Source organism: Genypterus blacodes, unplaced genomic scaffold (assembly GCF_046128005.1).
Source record: "Genypterus blacodes isolate CSIRO-AG114 ecotype Tasmania unplaced genomic scaffold, CSIRO-AGI_Gbla_v1 ptg000015l_1, whole genome shotgun sequence".
Taxonomy (NCBI): domain Eukaryota; kingdom Metazoa; phylum Chordata; class Actinopteri; order Ophidiiformes; family Ophidiidae; genus Genypterus; species Genypterus blacodes.
This window is the reverse complement of record NW_027466829.1, coordinates 5,754,447-5,769,337: the sequence shown is the minus strand read 5'-3', so window position 1 is coordinate 5,769,337 and position 14,891 is coordinate 5,754,447. Positions and strand designations below refer to the sequence as shown.

General features: G+C 46.6%; 4 protein-coding genes across 4 annotated transcripts; 3 read left to right on the top strand and 1 right to left on the bottom strand.

Moving 5' to 3' along the window:
* Positions 1-402: 402 nt before the first annotated feature.
* Positions 403-4,435, top strand: cd151 (CD151 molecule). Its single transcript, XM_076171027.1, has 8 exons — positions 403-610; positions 1,396-1,480; positions 1,698-1,889; positions 2,514-2,588; positions 3,191-3,295; positions 3,403-3,558; positions 3,646-3,732; positions 3,842-4,435. The coding sequence occupies exons 2-8, from the start codon at positions 1,397-1,399 to the stop codon at positions 3,899-3,901; spliced, it is 759 nt and encodes a 252-aa protein (XP_076027142.1). The 5' UTR covers positions 403-610; position 1,396; the 3' UTR covers positions 3,902-4,435.
* Positions 4,436-4,517: 82 nt separating this feature from the next.
* On the top strand, positions 4,518-6,798 carry gatd1 (glutamine amidotransferase class 1 domain containing 1). The gene is made up of 7 exons (XM_076171038.1): positions 4,518-4,667; positions 4,838-4,914; positions 5,018-5,123; positions 5,679-5,786; positions 5,877-5,968; positions 6,054-6,147; positions 6,244-6,798. Exons 1-7 carry the CDS (start codon positions 4,619-4,621, stop codon positions 6,357-6,359), a joined length of 642 nt encoding a protein of 213 aa, XP_076027153.1. The 5' UTR covers positions 4,518-4,618; the 3' UTR covers positions 6,360-6,798.
* A 154-nt stretch (positions 6,799-6,952) lies between these two features.
* On the bottom strand, positions 6,953-9,669 carry chid1 (chitinase domain containing 1). Its single transcript, XM_076171013.1, has 12 exons — positions 9,245-9,669; positions 9,005-9,148; positions 8,790-8,922; positions 8,577-8,621; positions 8,375-8,481; positions 8,216-8,277; positions 8,043-8,132; positions 7,850-7,951; positions 7,568-7,717; positions 7,337-7,417; positions 7,203-7,245; positions 6,953-7,104 (listed from the first exon to the last, which is right to left on the bottom strand). The coding sequence occupies exons 1-12, from the start codon at positions 9,374-9,376 to the stop codon at positions 7,006-7,008; spliced, it is 1,188 nt and encodes a 395-aa protein (XP_076027128.1). The 5' UTR covers positions 9,377-9,669; the 3' UTR covers positions 6,953-7,005.
* A 102-nt stretch (positions 9,670-9,771) lies between these two features.
* ighmbp2 (immunoglobulin mu DNA binding protein 2) lies at positions 9,772-14,851 on the top strand. Its single transcript, XM_076170991.1, has 17 exons — positions 9,772-9,881; positions 9,928-9,979; positions 10,208-10,290; positions 10,420-10,589; positions 10,670-10,865; positions 11,006-11,103; positions 11,191-11,354; positions 11,461-11,661; positions 11,746-11,893; positions 11,986-12,160; positions 12,285-12,467; positions 12,568-12,686; positions 12,774-12,868; positions 12,966-13,089; positions 13,179-14,024; positions 14,126-14,325; positions 14,418-14,851. Exons 3-17 carry the CDS (start codon positions 10,214-10,216, stop codon positions 14,628-14,630), a joined length of 3,009 nt encoding a protein of 1,002 aa, XP_076027106.1. The 5' UTR covers positions 9,772-9,881; positions 9,928-9,979; positions 10,208-10,213; the 3' UTR covers positions 14,631-14,851.
* Positions 14,852-14,891: the final 40 nt, after the last annotated feature.

Sequence of the window (14,891 nt, the reverse complement as noted above, 5' to 3'; positions counted from 1 at the left end):
TGTGCCGAATTTGCCTTTATTAAATGTTGTGTGTTTTATTCTCGTTCCTAAAGAGACGGCTGTAGTTCACACACACAGTATGGATTCTTATTTGGTAAAGCTATGTTGTGCTTTTGGCGGATTAAAGTCTTGACTGAGCTCCAGCTGTAGTCACGACCCGCCCACTCCAGGTCTCCAACCACTGCTGCTGAGTGAAAGTTTAGTTTTGTAGTTTTCAGTTCTTTTATGTTGCCTGATTGCAGATTTTATTGAACTCATCACTTGTATCAATTGTTTTCAGATGTTCTAAAATGGACAACATATATCCAGGAGAGCAGAAACACACACAAGCCATTTCTGTTGTTGTGTTTCCAGTGGGCGTTGTGTGTGAGAGTCCAGCTGGGGGCAGCCATGCACCTCCTACAGCCTGCACTGGGACACGCTGACCTGCTCTGCCAAAAGAGGACCGACGCTCGGGCGCTTGGGTAGGAGGCTCGGGTCGGAGTGTCAACTGAGGACTTCCACTGCTGCTGCTAACCTCCAAAGAGGGAAGAGAGAGCGGCGTTACTAGGAGCTGGGAAGACATTACCACGATAATCTACATCCTTCAAGGCCCACCGGCTAAAATCAGGTAGGAGTATTTCAGTCCCAGCGGAAAGAGAGAGGAATGTTTCCATGACACAATGATTTATAAATAACTCTGAATCATCAGGAGATTGTGTTTTGCTTGACAGCCTCTGTTACATACAGAGAGTTCTGTCTAATGGGTCAAACACACACTTCTGTATACACAGGACGTGTTAAGTATGTTTCATGTTTTGTTTACAGTTGTTCCTTTATCTGATTTGTTGATTCCCCCAAAAAAGGAGACGACCCCCTGACAACAATTCCCATGATGCTCAGGGGCGTCGCCTTTTCTGTAAAGAGTAGAAGCAGAAATGAGCTCAGTTCAGATTGGTCCATGTCATAAAGTCTATATAGTGAAAGTCAAACCTCATCAGGGTGTGAGGGGAGCAGGTTGAGTTACTGGGATGAGGTACATATAGACATACATAGATCTGACTGCCAGGTGGCATATGACACACGTGGGGAAGTATTTTCCCCCACAACATATTTAATTTCATCTGTACACTCTCTCTCAACACCTTTCTGCATACAAGCTGTCTATATGTGCTTAAAAAAAAGATATATAAACTATTAAAGAAGACGTCTGATGTGTAACGGTGTCATACGCCTCCAGAGTCCATCTCACTTCCACAGAACAGAGTGGGAACTGTCATACTGGAGGAGGAAGTTCTTATATGTGTACCATAACTGAGCCGTCGCAATCAGATAAAGCAGGAAGAGGCCTAACTGCCGTTCTTAATCTTGTGATGTGTTCCTTCTCTTGACTTTCTTTGCCTTCTTTCTTTTCAGAATGGAGCCGCAAAGAGACAAAAGCAACAAATGTGGGACGATCTGTCTGAAATATCTACTCTTTACCTTCAACATTCTCTTCTGGGTAAGACAACACAGGAAGAGGAATTCATGTCGATCCATGTTCTGTGAAATTCTGTGAAATTCCCTGAAGACACCTGGAACTGTGTGTGCATCCAAAGTGTGTTTTTTATTGCATATTTCAGTGCAGCGCCACAGATCTGCTTTCAATGATGTGCTGCATTCTTGATAGGTCCATGTGGTTGGAGTTGAGTTGAGCTGATAACAGTGTGTTCTCTCAGCTGGCAGGAGGCGCCGTGTTGGCTGTGGGTGTCTGGACTTTGGTGGAGAAGAGCGACTACATCAGTTTGCTCAACTCCAGCGCCTACTCGGCCTCGGCGTACCTGCTGATCATCGCCGGCGTCATAGTGATAGTGACGGGAATAATTGGATGCTGTGCCACTCTGAGGGAAATCAAGAGTCTGTTGATAGTGGTAAGACACACAGCGCCATCAATCATCATTAGACTTGACGGTCTGACACTTCACCCATTTCACTGTGTGCTATCAAAGAAGAAGGAACGTATTCAGTGATTAGAGTGTGGTTTATATACACACATCCTGGTTTGAGTGCATTAAAGTCAATCCTTGGCGACCTTGTGTCTTGTCTGCATGCATGAAGTGCAGCTCATTACGTCAGCGGTGCATGGCTGTCAGATATAACAGACAAAGTCGTGCAGAGTGTATCTTTAAGAGTTTAGATTTAGAATGCGGCTCATGCCAGAGGAATGAGCGGCATCACAAGCAGGTGCTCGGACTTAAGAGTCTCAGACAGACAGAAACACACACACACACGCACACTCACACACACACACACACACACACACACTGACAGCAATAGTGAAACTGTACAAACGTGTGCCGTTATGTCTATTTTCATACTCCCCACAATCTTTATAATGAAACATTTCTTTCTAATAGAACAAAGCTTTGTTTTTGTTTAAATGTAAAACTGTACTGTTTCTGTTTCAGAGTTGTTGAAACACTTATATGTGAAACATTCTGCAGTGTCCAGCTTCACTTTATCCCAGTTGTTGTGTGTGTGCTTCTCTCTCACAGTATCTTATCTTGTTGCTCTGTATTTTCCTGCTGGAAGTCATTGCTGGTGTGCTGGCCTACATTAAGTACCAGGAGGTAAGAAGCTTTACCTGCGTGCATGAACAGTATGAGTATGAGTATGACCATAGTACACAGAGGTGGAGTCTATATCAGGTCAATATGAAGCTGTATAGAAAAGAGTTCTTGTTGTTTTTATATATATTTGTAATTCCACACGTCTTTACTGTGATTTCATACTCTCCTCCTTTTTCTCTGTGATATGTGTTTACACCTAAACACGGTGAAAAGGCCGAGTTACTGCACGTCTCCTGTCTGCATGCCTGTGTACCTGTGTGCACGTGTGCATGTGTCATGTACATCATGTGTCTCAGTTCTCCATCTTTCTCACACATCTCTTTCTTCCCCCTTTTCTTGCTCCAGTGTTTCCCTTTCTGCTACCAGGTAATCTGTTGCAGACTGTTTCCATCTTATATCAAACTGTTTCTCTAACAGGTTGATATAAGATGGTTGGTTGTCACTCGTTGCACATTGCCACTGAAGTGATGATTTATTTACAAATGAGGGAATCTTTGCGCATAAACGATATGTGGCCACTGAAAAGGCAGAGCTGAATGTTAGTACAGGTGATGGACTTAACTTCCCAAGCAACCAACTGAAGTGTGTCTGCTGTTTTACAGCTGGATGAGGATCTGAGACAGAACCTGAAGGTGACCATGCAGCAGAAGTACCAGCAGCCGGGAGAGGAGAGCGTCACTCAGGCTGTGGACAAGCTCCAGCAGGAGGTGAGGAAGTGGAAGTAGACCAGCAGTAGAATTTTAGAAATTCATAATAGGATCAGTCAGTTGTGTGTGTTTCTTTGTGTCATCTTCTTTGTGTCTCTTGTCGACAGTTTAAGTGCTGTGGCAGTAACAGCTCCTCAGACTGGGCAGGCAGTGTGTGGATCCAGGCAGCAGGGAACAAGCGACTGGTTCCTGATAGCTGCTGTAAAACTCCCAGTGACTACTGTGGCGTCAGGGACCATCCCTCCAATATCTACAGGGTAGAGGTGAGTACGAGCGATGGATGTGGCTATGAACCCCTCTATGATGATAGCAGTGTTTTGATGGAGTTTTCCACTTCCTCCTGCTCTCAGGGAGGCTGCATTATGAATCTGGAGGACTTCATCCTGAGTCAGTTGCATATTCTGGGTGCAGTTGGCATTGGGATTGCTTTCCTGCAGGTAAAAGGAAAATCTATTTTTAATAAATGCCGTGCAGTACAACAGCAGCCTTTGTGTCAACAATTGTGTCCGTGTGAAACTAGCAACTTCCTCATATTTTCTCTTCCAGCTCGTGGGGATGATGTTTACCTGCTGCCTGTATCGAAATCTGACAGAAGACCCATACTGATTTGGGACTTTTTCAAATATTACAAAGTTACACTTTATGCATTGAAAATGTTTTGTTATGTATTAATAAATGTATTATTATGTCACTGATCTACACAAATATAGGATTCTGTGAAATCATTGCTGCAAATTATGACATGATTATTTTAATTTGCACACGTCTGTGAAGGTCCAGGTCATTGGATATGTAGCAGTACTAAATTGCTGTTTGGTCTTGAAAGCCTTTCATCCAAGTAGCATCTTCAGTGTAGAATTACTGGTGGGCAGCAAACTGCCAATGAATCAAAACTACAAAGCAGGTCTAAAAGACATATAGTACTTTAAGGGTGATGTATCTTGCTTCGGGACAGCTCTGCTGCTCTCAGCGTATTCCAATACTTAGTACTATTTTTCAAACTATTTTTCAGTATCAAACAAAGTAAGTCACAATTGCATTTATTTGGCCAAATGTTATATAAAAACCAGTGGTTGAACTTATAAGAAAAAAAATCATATATATTATATTACAAAGTATATGTTTGCCGGCATGTTAATAAAATATTTGGTTGTCATTTACTTGCATTTATTCTCCTGCTTCCTACACTTTGAACTTTTATTCTGAAAGGGTTTTAGCGGATGTTATTGTCAGCTGACAGCAGTTCCTCTTCCGGTATTTTTCTAGTACGATTTCGCTCACATTATTTTAATTTCACGCGAAAGGAACCAGGGGATCGGCGGAATGTCTGCAAAGCCGACGTGTCTGATCGTGGCCAGCGCCTCCCCGCAAGGTGCGTACGCGTTCACCCACATAGCGGCGACATGCGGCATTCACTGCGGCTCGGTCATTTACAGCCTAGTCTCAAACATCAGTTCAATAGGCCTGGGTTCATCACACACTGGTTGAAAGTGGCTCATGTGTGTGTTCAGAGACTGATACGCGTGTGTTGTGTTCATTCAGGGGTTTCAGCCAAATCCTTCCACCAGTGTTTCAGTTTGTGCAGCTCGGTGTTTAACCTGCAGACAGCCACACCAGGGGTAGGACTCTTTCTTTCAAAACAGACTGCAAAATGAGCAGCGACGTGAATGTTTATGTCCCGGTTACAACTGAATGCACCTCAACGCTCTGTTTGCGTTCCAGGGGAAACCTATAGAATTTGTCGGGGTGGACGAGAGCACCGCCAGGTGGGTGCAGGACTTCAACGTCAAACCCTACGCGACACCAGCCAAACTGGAATCTATCGACGGTGAGGCTTAACATCCCGCCTCTTACTTCACTGTGTCTCTTTGTTGTCTGCTGTGTGTGTTTCTGAGATCACTTTCTAATAAGGCACCCACACGTTTCAGCCAATGGCTGTAACAGTGGATAAGTAGTAAGACAAGTGATGTAGCGCCACCAACAGGTCGACTGGTGTGTTTAGGTTATGCAAGTGAGCCCAGGTGTGCACACAAATAGTTTACAATAGACCCATTCATCATGATAAGACACTTTTTGAGCTTCACTCTTGGCAGCAAATTCTTACAAACTCTTCCAACTTTCCATTCTACATGTACATGTTAATTCAAAAAATAAAATAATGAAAATGTAATCACTAAAGGGACAAATCAAGTTATGCAACAGGAGGATGCTATCATAAAGAGATTTTTCACAACCTGGCAACCCACAAAATGTTCTTATTGGCTCATTATTCACTTATAAAGTATGAAATGAATGAAAAAGCTATGAGTTTCAATAAGTGGGCCCTGTTGTGCCTCTCTGGCCTCTGCTCAGCTGACGGTGATGTCATGATGACCCATTCTAGGTGCCCGATACCAGGCGCTCCTCATCCCAGACTGCCCAGGAGCGCTGAACGACCTGGCTCACAGTGGCTCTTTGCACCGTATTCTCACACACTTCATCTCCAATCAAAGTGAGTGAGTGTGAGGCTGGTTTGTAATGCAGCTGCGTCTGTCATCTGTGTGTCCTGTGTAAAGACTCAGCTGTGTTTGCCTGTGTGCAGAGCCTGTGTGTGCAGTGGGACAGGGAGTGTCGGCCTTGTGCTGTGCCACCGAGGGACAGAGGTGGATCTTCAGTGGCTACAGCCTAACAGGGGTGTGTGTTAGTCATGTTTGTTTGGCCGTCAGCTGCTGTTCAGCGTGTATTGCATCATATTAATCCTACGTGTTTCTGCTGGAAGCCGTCAGTGTTTGAACTGGTGCGGAGGCCGGACTTTGCCAACCTGCCTTTGATCGTGGAAGACTTTGTCAAAGACAGCGGCGGATCGTACACAGGTGAGCTGACCTGCCCAGCACACACACACACACTGAAGAAAGATGGCTGCATCAGTATTTCTGAAACAACACTGACGTTGTCTCTTTGTTTTCCAGCGAGTCAAGAAGACGCCACACACGCAGTCATAGACCGACATCTAATAACCGGGCAGAATATGCAGTCAACTTCACTTGCTGTAAATAATCTAATCCTGCTTTGTATTGGAAAGTAAAAGAACAATCAAGCACTGCTTCAAATTCAACACATTTCTGTTTATGTTAAGAAATATATACAACAATCTCAGGCAAATCAGAGGAAGAGAGAACAGAGGATTAACAACATTTGGATTTGTATCTCTCAAAAAGTGAACATTCAACATAAAAGTATTAAATTACTTTTGGATTGTTTGGAGCAGAAGTGGTTGGAAGATCTTCAGAAAGTTTATAAAAGGCAAATAGACGTTGGGGACCAGAGAAGGAAAATGAGTCCCTGATGGATCCTGACAACAGAATCATGTCTGAAGGAGAGAGCGCTCACTTCATTGAACCGGTACAGATGCTGCTCCTGCACCTGCTGTTGTGTTGAGTTGTGTTACTGCTGTCTCAGCTAAGTGTTCAAGTGGAGTTGGCTGTTTCTACATATTCCATGAAAATAAAAACATAGTAAAATGATTGATTTTTCTTGCTCGAATTTTCCAAACAAAGTCACCTGAGCTTCATTCATTCTTAACCCTGTAATGACCCTCTGCAGCAGCTACAACTTCATATCAGTCAGGATGGAAACAGACAAATCATCCACCTGGACTCTGGGGTTTTTGGTGGAGGGTAAGACATCTGTACGGTGATCAAAGTTCCTGCAGTCCTTAAGAGAAGAAGTCCTCATAGGAGATCGTAGAAGTAATCCAGCCCTTGTCCTAACTCCCATAAGGAAAGTCCTGTACCTAACTCAGTGGCTAGAGAGATCCTCATGAAGATGGACTGTAAAAGAATGAACATAATGTTAATGCCTTTAAGCACACAGAAACGGAAATTATAAAGAAAAATCACCAACCAAAGTCACAAAATGGGAGATTTACCTTCAGAGATGGATAATACACCACATGCTTCACTCCACTGTTCCTGAAATGAAAAGGAAACACGTCAGATGTCAGAGGGAAGTTTCACATTTCAGCCTTAATTTATTGCCCTGAAAGTATTTTACACTCTTTACCTCCTGTAAGTGAAATAATGCTCTGCAGAATATTCTTCCCAGAGGAGTTTTGGTCGGAATTCTCGTAAAATCTCAATGTACCTGCAGATAAACAACAGTGATGTCATCTAAACCAGCAGGGTCATGATGTTGTTTGTTCCCTTTTTCTTCCCTCTTCCTGTCTAAGACTACATATTACTGATCATAGTTTTATTTTCTTCTTCATGCTTTAAACCCTCGAATGTGTGTTACCTGCCACCCAGGATGGGCTCTGTGCCTTGGCTCGCAAAGTCTAGGCCGTACAAATTAACCCCGAGCAGGATCTTCTGCCTCCACTGGCCGCTGGGTGACAACTGGAGAACGCTCTCTCTCACCCAAGGCAGGGGCGAGCTGGGGCCCGGTCTGAATACAACAACACAAGATTGACTGAATGCATGACAAGCAGCTATTTTTCAACATTTCTGGCTGCTTGGGCAAAAAAAGCAGTTTGAAGACATCACAGATCACTTAAACAATGGTTATTTATTGGCTCACCTGCCACCGCTGGAGTAATCGTACGTCATGAGGCTGAATCCATCAACGACAGGCGCCAGCTGCTCAAACTCCTCCCTGCCAAACATACCTGGCTGCCCCGCGCTGAACACACAGGGAGGAAGATTACACATGTTGGACTCATTTGCATTATTTTTGCATCTATCCTTGTTGGAAATTAACATCTTTCATTCACCTGGTCACGGCCGGTGGAATGACCAGGACGCACTCCAGTCTTTTGGTCTTCAGAGTCTCGCATAAGTGCTTCACCATGTGGACCAGCTCCCTGAACGCAACACATTGGGTTATTTGCATAAACGTTTCAGTTTCAGACAAAGCAAATGAAGTCACTGGGACAGATTGACTCACTTCCTCTTGTTTCCTCCCAGATGGCTCCACAGCTCCAAGGTGAATCCGTCGAAACCTTCAGTCTGCAAGGCCGGAGAGGAATTAGACCCAAAAGGCCAAACACACTGCACGTCCTTGCTCAAGCTCTCAACCAATCACAGGGTTTATTACTTTATTTACCTTTGCAACATCCACCAGCTCACTTCCCAGCTCTTCAATTTCATCTTCACTCTCCAGGACGCTCATGTAGTCCTCGTACGACCAACCATCAAATAACAGGCGAGGCACTGAGAATGAGCAAACGTGTAGGATATGAGCAAACAACGCACAATCTGAAAGACTGAGTGTGAACCAAACAGTCCATCTGGCGGCATCTACTCACACATCTTGACTTTTTTGTTGGACTTGCGTACAGCTTTGACCCAGCCTAGAGAGAGAGAGGGAGAGAGAGAGAGAGAGCGAAAGAGAGACCACACATTTATCTCACATGAATCCTTTGCAGCAACATTGCAACCAATTACTCAGAGAGACACCTGTTCCCTATCCTCTGCGGGGGATGTGAACCTGTGGACCTGTGGACCTGTGGACCTTGTACCTGGGTCGTGGTCGTGGAGGCCTGTGACGTCAAAGGTTTCTGGACCCCGTCTGCGAAGCTGCAGCCACACTGGAGACAGTGATGTCAGTTTGGGGCCAAACGTCTTGGCGATGTCATAGCCGTGGGAATTCCACTTTAGGGAGGAAAGAATAGATTTACTGGAACGAATGCTTTATAATGTCAACACAGACGCCTCACACCGAGTTCAGCCTTACAGGTGTGACGTATCCAAGCACTGGACCCTGAAATGCCCGTTTGAGTTGAGTACAGTATCTCTTCTCCTCCTTCACGATGTCTTTCCAGTTTGTGTCTGAAACAACAAGGCCTCTGTCCTGCACACACACCTCAGCTGGAGAGTTCTACAAACAGAGCAGGTATGGCTCATTAATAACAGATGGATCAATGACAGGTGATCACTTCTGTTTGGTGTCCAGTCAGAACCACCAGAGACTCACCTCAGACTCTGCTCTACTCTGGGGCTTCTTGGCGTCAGTTCTGGAAAGTGTGGCACCGGCCATCGAGCAGCACGACACAGCGCACAAAAGGACGAACACGCTTCCTCTAATCATCATCATCATTACCATCATTATCCCCGAAACAGGCAGTAAAAGAGGAAACGGTGGTTAGCTCAGCTCGAGTGTGCAGGTTTGCAAGATGAGTCCTTCCTCGATGACTGAGATGTGACAGATAAACTTCTTACAAATCCTAAACCTGCTCCGTTCAGCCTGCTAATGTAAACAATGTGTACACACACTCTCGCTACAGCCTCAGTGTGAGCATGGCGGCGTCATGCAGCTGATTTACTCCCTGCAGACCACAGAGACGCTGGACGGCAGTTCTGACTGTCAACTCAGCACAACGTGTATTTGAGCGTCACGAACAAGCACGACTTCCGTATTACGTGGTTTTCAAAATAAACGTCATGTTGCGCGAGATCATCCCAGCCGACAGGGGGCAGTGCAGCTTCCTGGTGTAACCCCACAGCCTTACGCGCTTCAGAGAGGAAGAGGGAATGAATTAGCCAAACTTACAGCAGCTTGTCGTGTTTGTGTGTGTGTGTGTGTGTGGTGCATTCAACAACAAACTGTGGCGCTAAATGGCTGATAAATCTTAAATACGGGAGCGCTACTAACACTCGACTCCCTTTCTGTCCTCTGCTCATCTGGACTTTACGTTAATACACAATATCGGTGAGTGTCATTACGTTTAAATAGAAAATAAAGTGAAATGTTTAGCTTCACGTTTCTGCTCAGGCTAACATGTCAACATGACTCTGCCTCAAACCAGAGTCACGGATCAATCACATGTTGATTATATGCACACAAATAGCTGATCTAGCCTTGTGTGTAGTTGCACCTGTTCTAGTTTGAGTCTGCTTCGTTGCTGTGATTGTTGTGTGTTGTTGTGGCTCTTTGCAGGGAGAGATGGAGGTCGAACAGTTTGTGTTCAAAACACTGGAGCTTCTGCAGGAGGAGAGAGAGGCTGAGATAGAAGAGAGCAGGTGTGTACAGTCTCTCTCTCACACACACACTCACTCACTCACACACACACACACACACACACACACACACACACACACACAGAGTTACTGCACATGGAGATGGAGATTGTTTTGTTTATGTGCCAACAGGATATGGCAGGAGAACGTCTCCCTCAAAGACCTTCAAAATAAAGGCGTCTGTCTGCTGAAGCTTCAGATAGGCAGTCAGTCCACCGGGCTGTACGGGAGGACGGTGCTCATCCTGGAGCCACGCAAACATCAGGGGGTCTCGTCTCTACCAAGCAACAGCTTTGGACCCGGTAAAGTGGCAGAATCCAATCCCTTAGAATGATTTTAATGTGTGAAATGTTTCAAAGCGTCCCAACCCTCTTTGTTCCAGGGGACATAGTGGGCTTGTATGAGGGGGGGGGCTGTCAGGCCGACTCTCAGATCAGCACAGGCATCGTGACGCGGGTCAGCCAGGCCTCTGTGAGCGTGGCCTTTGAGGACTCTAAAGACGGGCTCAGCTTTGAAACAGACTCCTTGTACAACCTGCTGAAGCTGGCAAACGATGTCACCTACAAACGGATGAAGAGGTGAGTGACAGCTGTGAAGTGATGAAGAACCAAACATGTGAGACGAAGGAAGTATGGAGCCTCAGACTTCATGTTTTTCTCTCTCTCTCTCTGTCTGTCTGTCTGTCTGTCTGTCTGTCTGTCTGTCTGTGTGTGTGTAGAGCCCTGAATGTATTGAATGGATATGGCGCTGGTCCAGCCTGCGGTTTGATCAATGTTCTCTTCGGAGACTCTACACCTTCGTCTCACTCTCAGCTCAGTAAGTCAGACTCTGGTAAGCAGCTTGGATCGTTTCTATGGAAATGCAGAACATGAGCTCTGTCTTCTTTCTGCTGCGTCTCAACAGATGAAGTTCCATTCTTCAACACAAACCTGGACCAATCCCAGAAAGAAGCTGTGTTGTTTGCTTTGTCTCAGAGGGAAGTGGCTGTGATCCACGGACCACCGGGCACCGGGAAGACCACCACAGTGGTAGAGATCATCCTGCAAGCAGTCAGACAAGGGCAAAAGGTGCAGAAAGCTAATATTATGGGATGACAACATGTGTGTCAGGGTGTCGTGTTGTTTTATTAAAGAAGATCCTCCTGTTCCATGTCATCATTCTGTGTTTGTACAGATTCTGTGCTGTGCCCCGTCTAACGTGGCCGTAGATAATCTAGTGGAGCGTCTGGCTCAGTCCAAGGCCAAGGTGCTGAGGCTGGGTCACCCGGCCCGGCTGCTGGAGTCCATACAGAAACACTCGCTGGACGCCATCCTGGCTCAGAGCGACAACGCAGACATCATCGCCGACATCCGCAAAGACATCGATAAAGCTTTTGTAAGTATGTCGGTGTGTTGTTGCGTGTTTGTTGCGTGTTCTGTGTCCGTGGCGTGACGTTTCACGCTTGGTGTGGTTTTCAAGGTGGGCATGAAGAAGCAGCACGACAAAGGAGACCGCGGCAACTTCAAGAGGGAAATAGGAGAACTAAGGAAAGAGCTGAAAAGCAGAGAAGCAACAGCCATCGCCCAGATCCTGAAGAGCGCCGACGTCGTGCTGTCCACCAACACGGGTCAGTGATGTCATCCGCCGGGGAAAATGTCCTTTAACTGTCTGGCAGCGATGGAGACGGTGGTTGATAGAAAGCTGCCCTGTGTCTTCTAGGCGCGAGTAACGACGGGCCGCTGAAGTTCCTGCCGGCGGAGCACTTTGACTGGGTGGTGATAGACGAGTGCGCCCAGGCCCTGGAGAGCAGCTGCTGGATCGCACTGCTCAGGGCGCCAAAGTGCGTCCTGGCTGGAGACTACAAGCAGCTGCCTCCTACTATCAAGTCACAAACGTAAACACAGGCTCTCCTTCTTTTCTGTGTTTAGAAGAGCGTAGAGGACGAAGCGTTGATTCTTCTTCTCTGTATTTACCTTTTCCTTGTCTATATAATGTTGTTGTGTTCATACCTCCCACAGGGCCGCGTCCAAGGGCCTCTCTGTGAGCCTGATGGAGCGGTTGATCCAGAGGTACGGGGACTCGGTGGTCCGCATGCTGACGGTGCAGTACCGCATGAACAGCGCCATCATGGACTGGGCCTCCAGAGAGATGTACCAGGGCCGACTGACGGCTCACAGCTCTGTGGAGACACACCTGTTAAAGTGAGAATCCAGCTCGGTTGAACGTAAACACCGTCGTGCCTCAGCGAACTGATAGAGATGCATAACTGATGAGAAATGAAATGTCCCCCGATGCAAACAGAGATCTAGCAGGCGTGAGCGGCTCGGAGGAGACGAGCACGCCGCTGCTGCTCATCGACACGGCAGGCTGCGGTCTGAGTGAGATGGAGGTCACAGACGAGCAGTCCAAGGGCAATCAAGGTCAGACATGTTTGAAAGGTCTTTTCATGCTCTAACGTCTCTTTTGTGTGTGTAAACCTGACGTGTGTGTTTGTGACGTGTCCTCAGGTGAAGTAGACATCGTTGAGCTTCACATTAAGGCTCTGACTGAAGCCGGAGTCAAAGCCAAAGACATCGCCGTTATCGCTCCGTACAATCTACAAGTGAGTCGCTGCTTTAGCAATCAATAACTCAACACAGACAACAACAACACAAACATGACATACATGATCACTAAGAGTTGTCTTTGTCACCACACAGGTCGATCTGCTGCGTCAGAAACTCTCCGCCTCTCACCCGGCGCTGGAGATCAAGTCTGTGGACGGGTTTCAGGGCAGAGAGAAGGAGGCAGTGGTGTTGTCTTTAGTTCGCTCTAACAGAAAAGGTCATTTGTGGATTCAGAGCCTTGTTCTGCTGCACTGTGAACGTTTCTGCAGCCGTCAACATAACCAGTCGTTCCTTTCTTTCCTTCAGGTGAAGTTGGGTTCCTTGCTGAGGACAGGAGGATAAACGTGGCGGTCACTCGTGCCAGACGTCACCTCGCCGTCGTGTGTGACACGCAGACCGTTCAGACTCACGCCTTCCTCAAGTCCCTGATCGATCACATGACTCAGTGTGGAGAGGTCAGGACAGCGTTTGAGTACATCCAGGACATCGTACCGCAGAACTACACCCGCGACCACAGAGACACAAAGACCAGCAGCTCCTCCTCCTCCTCCTCTACCAGACAGAAGATGAGAGATCCAGGCAGAGCCAATCATGGTCCGAAGAAACCCACGGGGAGCCGCAGTGGAGAGAGTGGTCATCGTCTAGATAAGCCCACAAAGTCCTTCACACCGGCGCTCACAGAGGAAGAACAAGAGCAGATCAATAAGAACAGATACGCCGAGATCAGAGAGCAGGTGGAGAACTTCCTGAAGGACTCCAACCAGAGAGAACTCCAGTTTCCCTCATCCTTCAACTCTCACGACCGCCTGCTGGTCCACCAGATAGCAGAGGAGATGAGCCTGGGCCATGAGAGCAGAGGGGAAGGGAAGGACCGCTGCATCACCGTCTCCAGGCTCGCAGGAACAAAACCGTTAGAGCCTGTGACAGCCGAGGAGGCCACCGCCGCCGCAGAAGAAGAAGAAGAAGAAGAAGAAGAAGACTCCACTCCAAATCTCCAAGAAGAGCCGTCAGCCCGTCCTTTATTAGACCTGAAAAGTCTACATGTGGAGCGAATGAAGAGGGAGCAACAGAAAAGGGAAGAAAACGCCCAACAGAAGAAGCAACAGGGCAGCGTCCCTCCAGCACAGAGTGAGAAGAAGAAGAAGGCCAAAGGTTTGAGAGTAAATTCAACACATTTCTTATTTGTATTATTATTTCCTCACCAGTGTGAATAATGAGTGAGCTCTGTTTCCTCTGCATGGTTCCTCACCCAGGAAAGACCAAGACCAAGGCCGGCGCCTGTGACATCGCCGCTGCCTCGGGTGCAGGCGACGACTTCGACACGCTGATCGACGCCGTGATGAAGGCCGACACCGTGTGCGCCTTCATCAAATGTAAAGCGTCGGTGCGAACCCTCGGCCAGCTGTGCCTCTTCTGCAAAAGGCAGTACTGTCTCAGTCATCACATACCAGAGGTGAGACCGGGAGATAGGTTCCATCACTTTGATTTGATCTTGTTGAAGCAGTTTGTTCTTCTGAAACCTAAGCGACATCTTTGCTCTCTCAGGTTCACGGCTGTGGAGACGAAGCCAAGTCTCAGGCTCGCATGAGGATCAGCAGGGAGGGAGTTCTCTACGCCGGCAGTGGCACAAAGGACAAATCTATGGACCCCAATAAGAAAGCCTATCTGCAGAGGAAACTGGACTCTAAGCTGAAGAACATGGCATCACAGAGGAAAACTAAAAACAAAGAGAAGGAAAATGGAAACTCAGCAAATTAAATCCACAAAAAGATGAACATGAGACTCTGTTGTGTTACCTTTAATGTGTCATTGTGGTTCTTTTAGCACAATTACAACCAACTTCATGTGATAATAATAATAATGATCATTTTCTCTATGTGCTGTATATAAATATATAATTTACCACAGACTGAACGTGTTGGAAATGATTGACAGGTGCATGTGTGTGACTGATATGAATAAAGAGGATCTACAGTTTGCTTCTCTTTGTGCTGTTTGAGATGCAACGTCTTCCCTCAT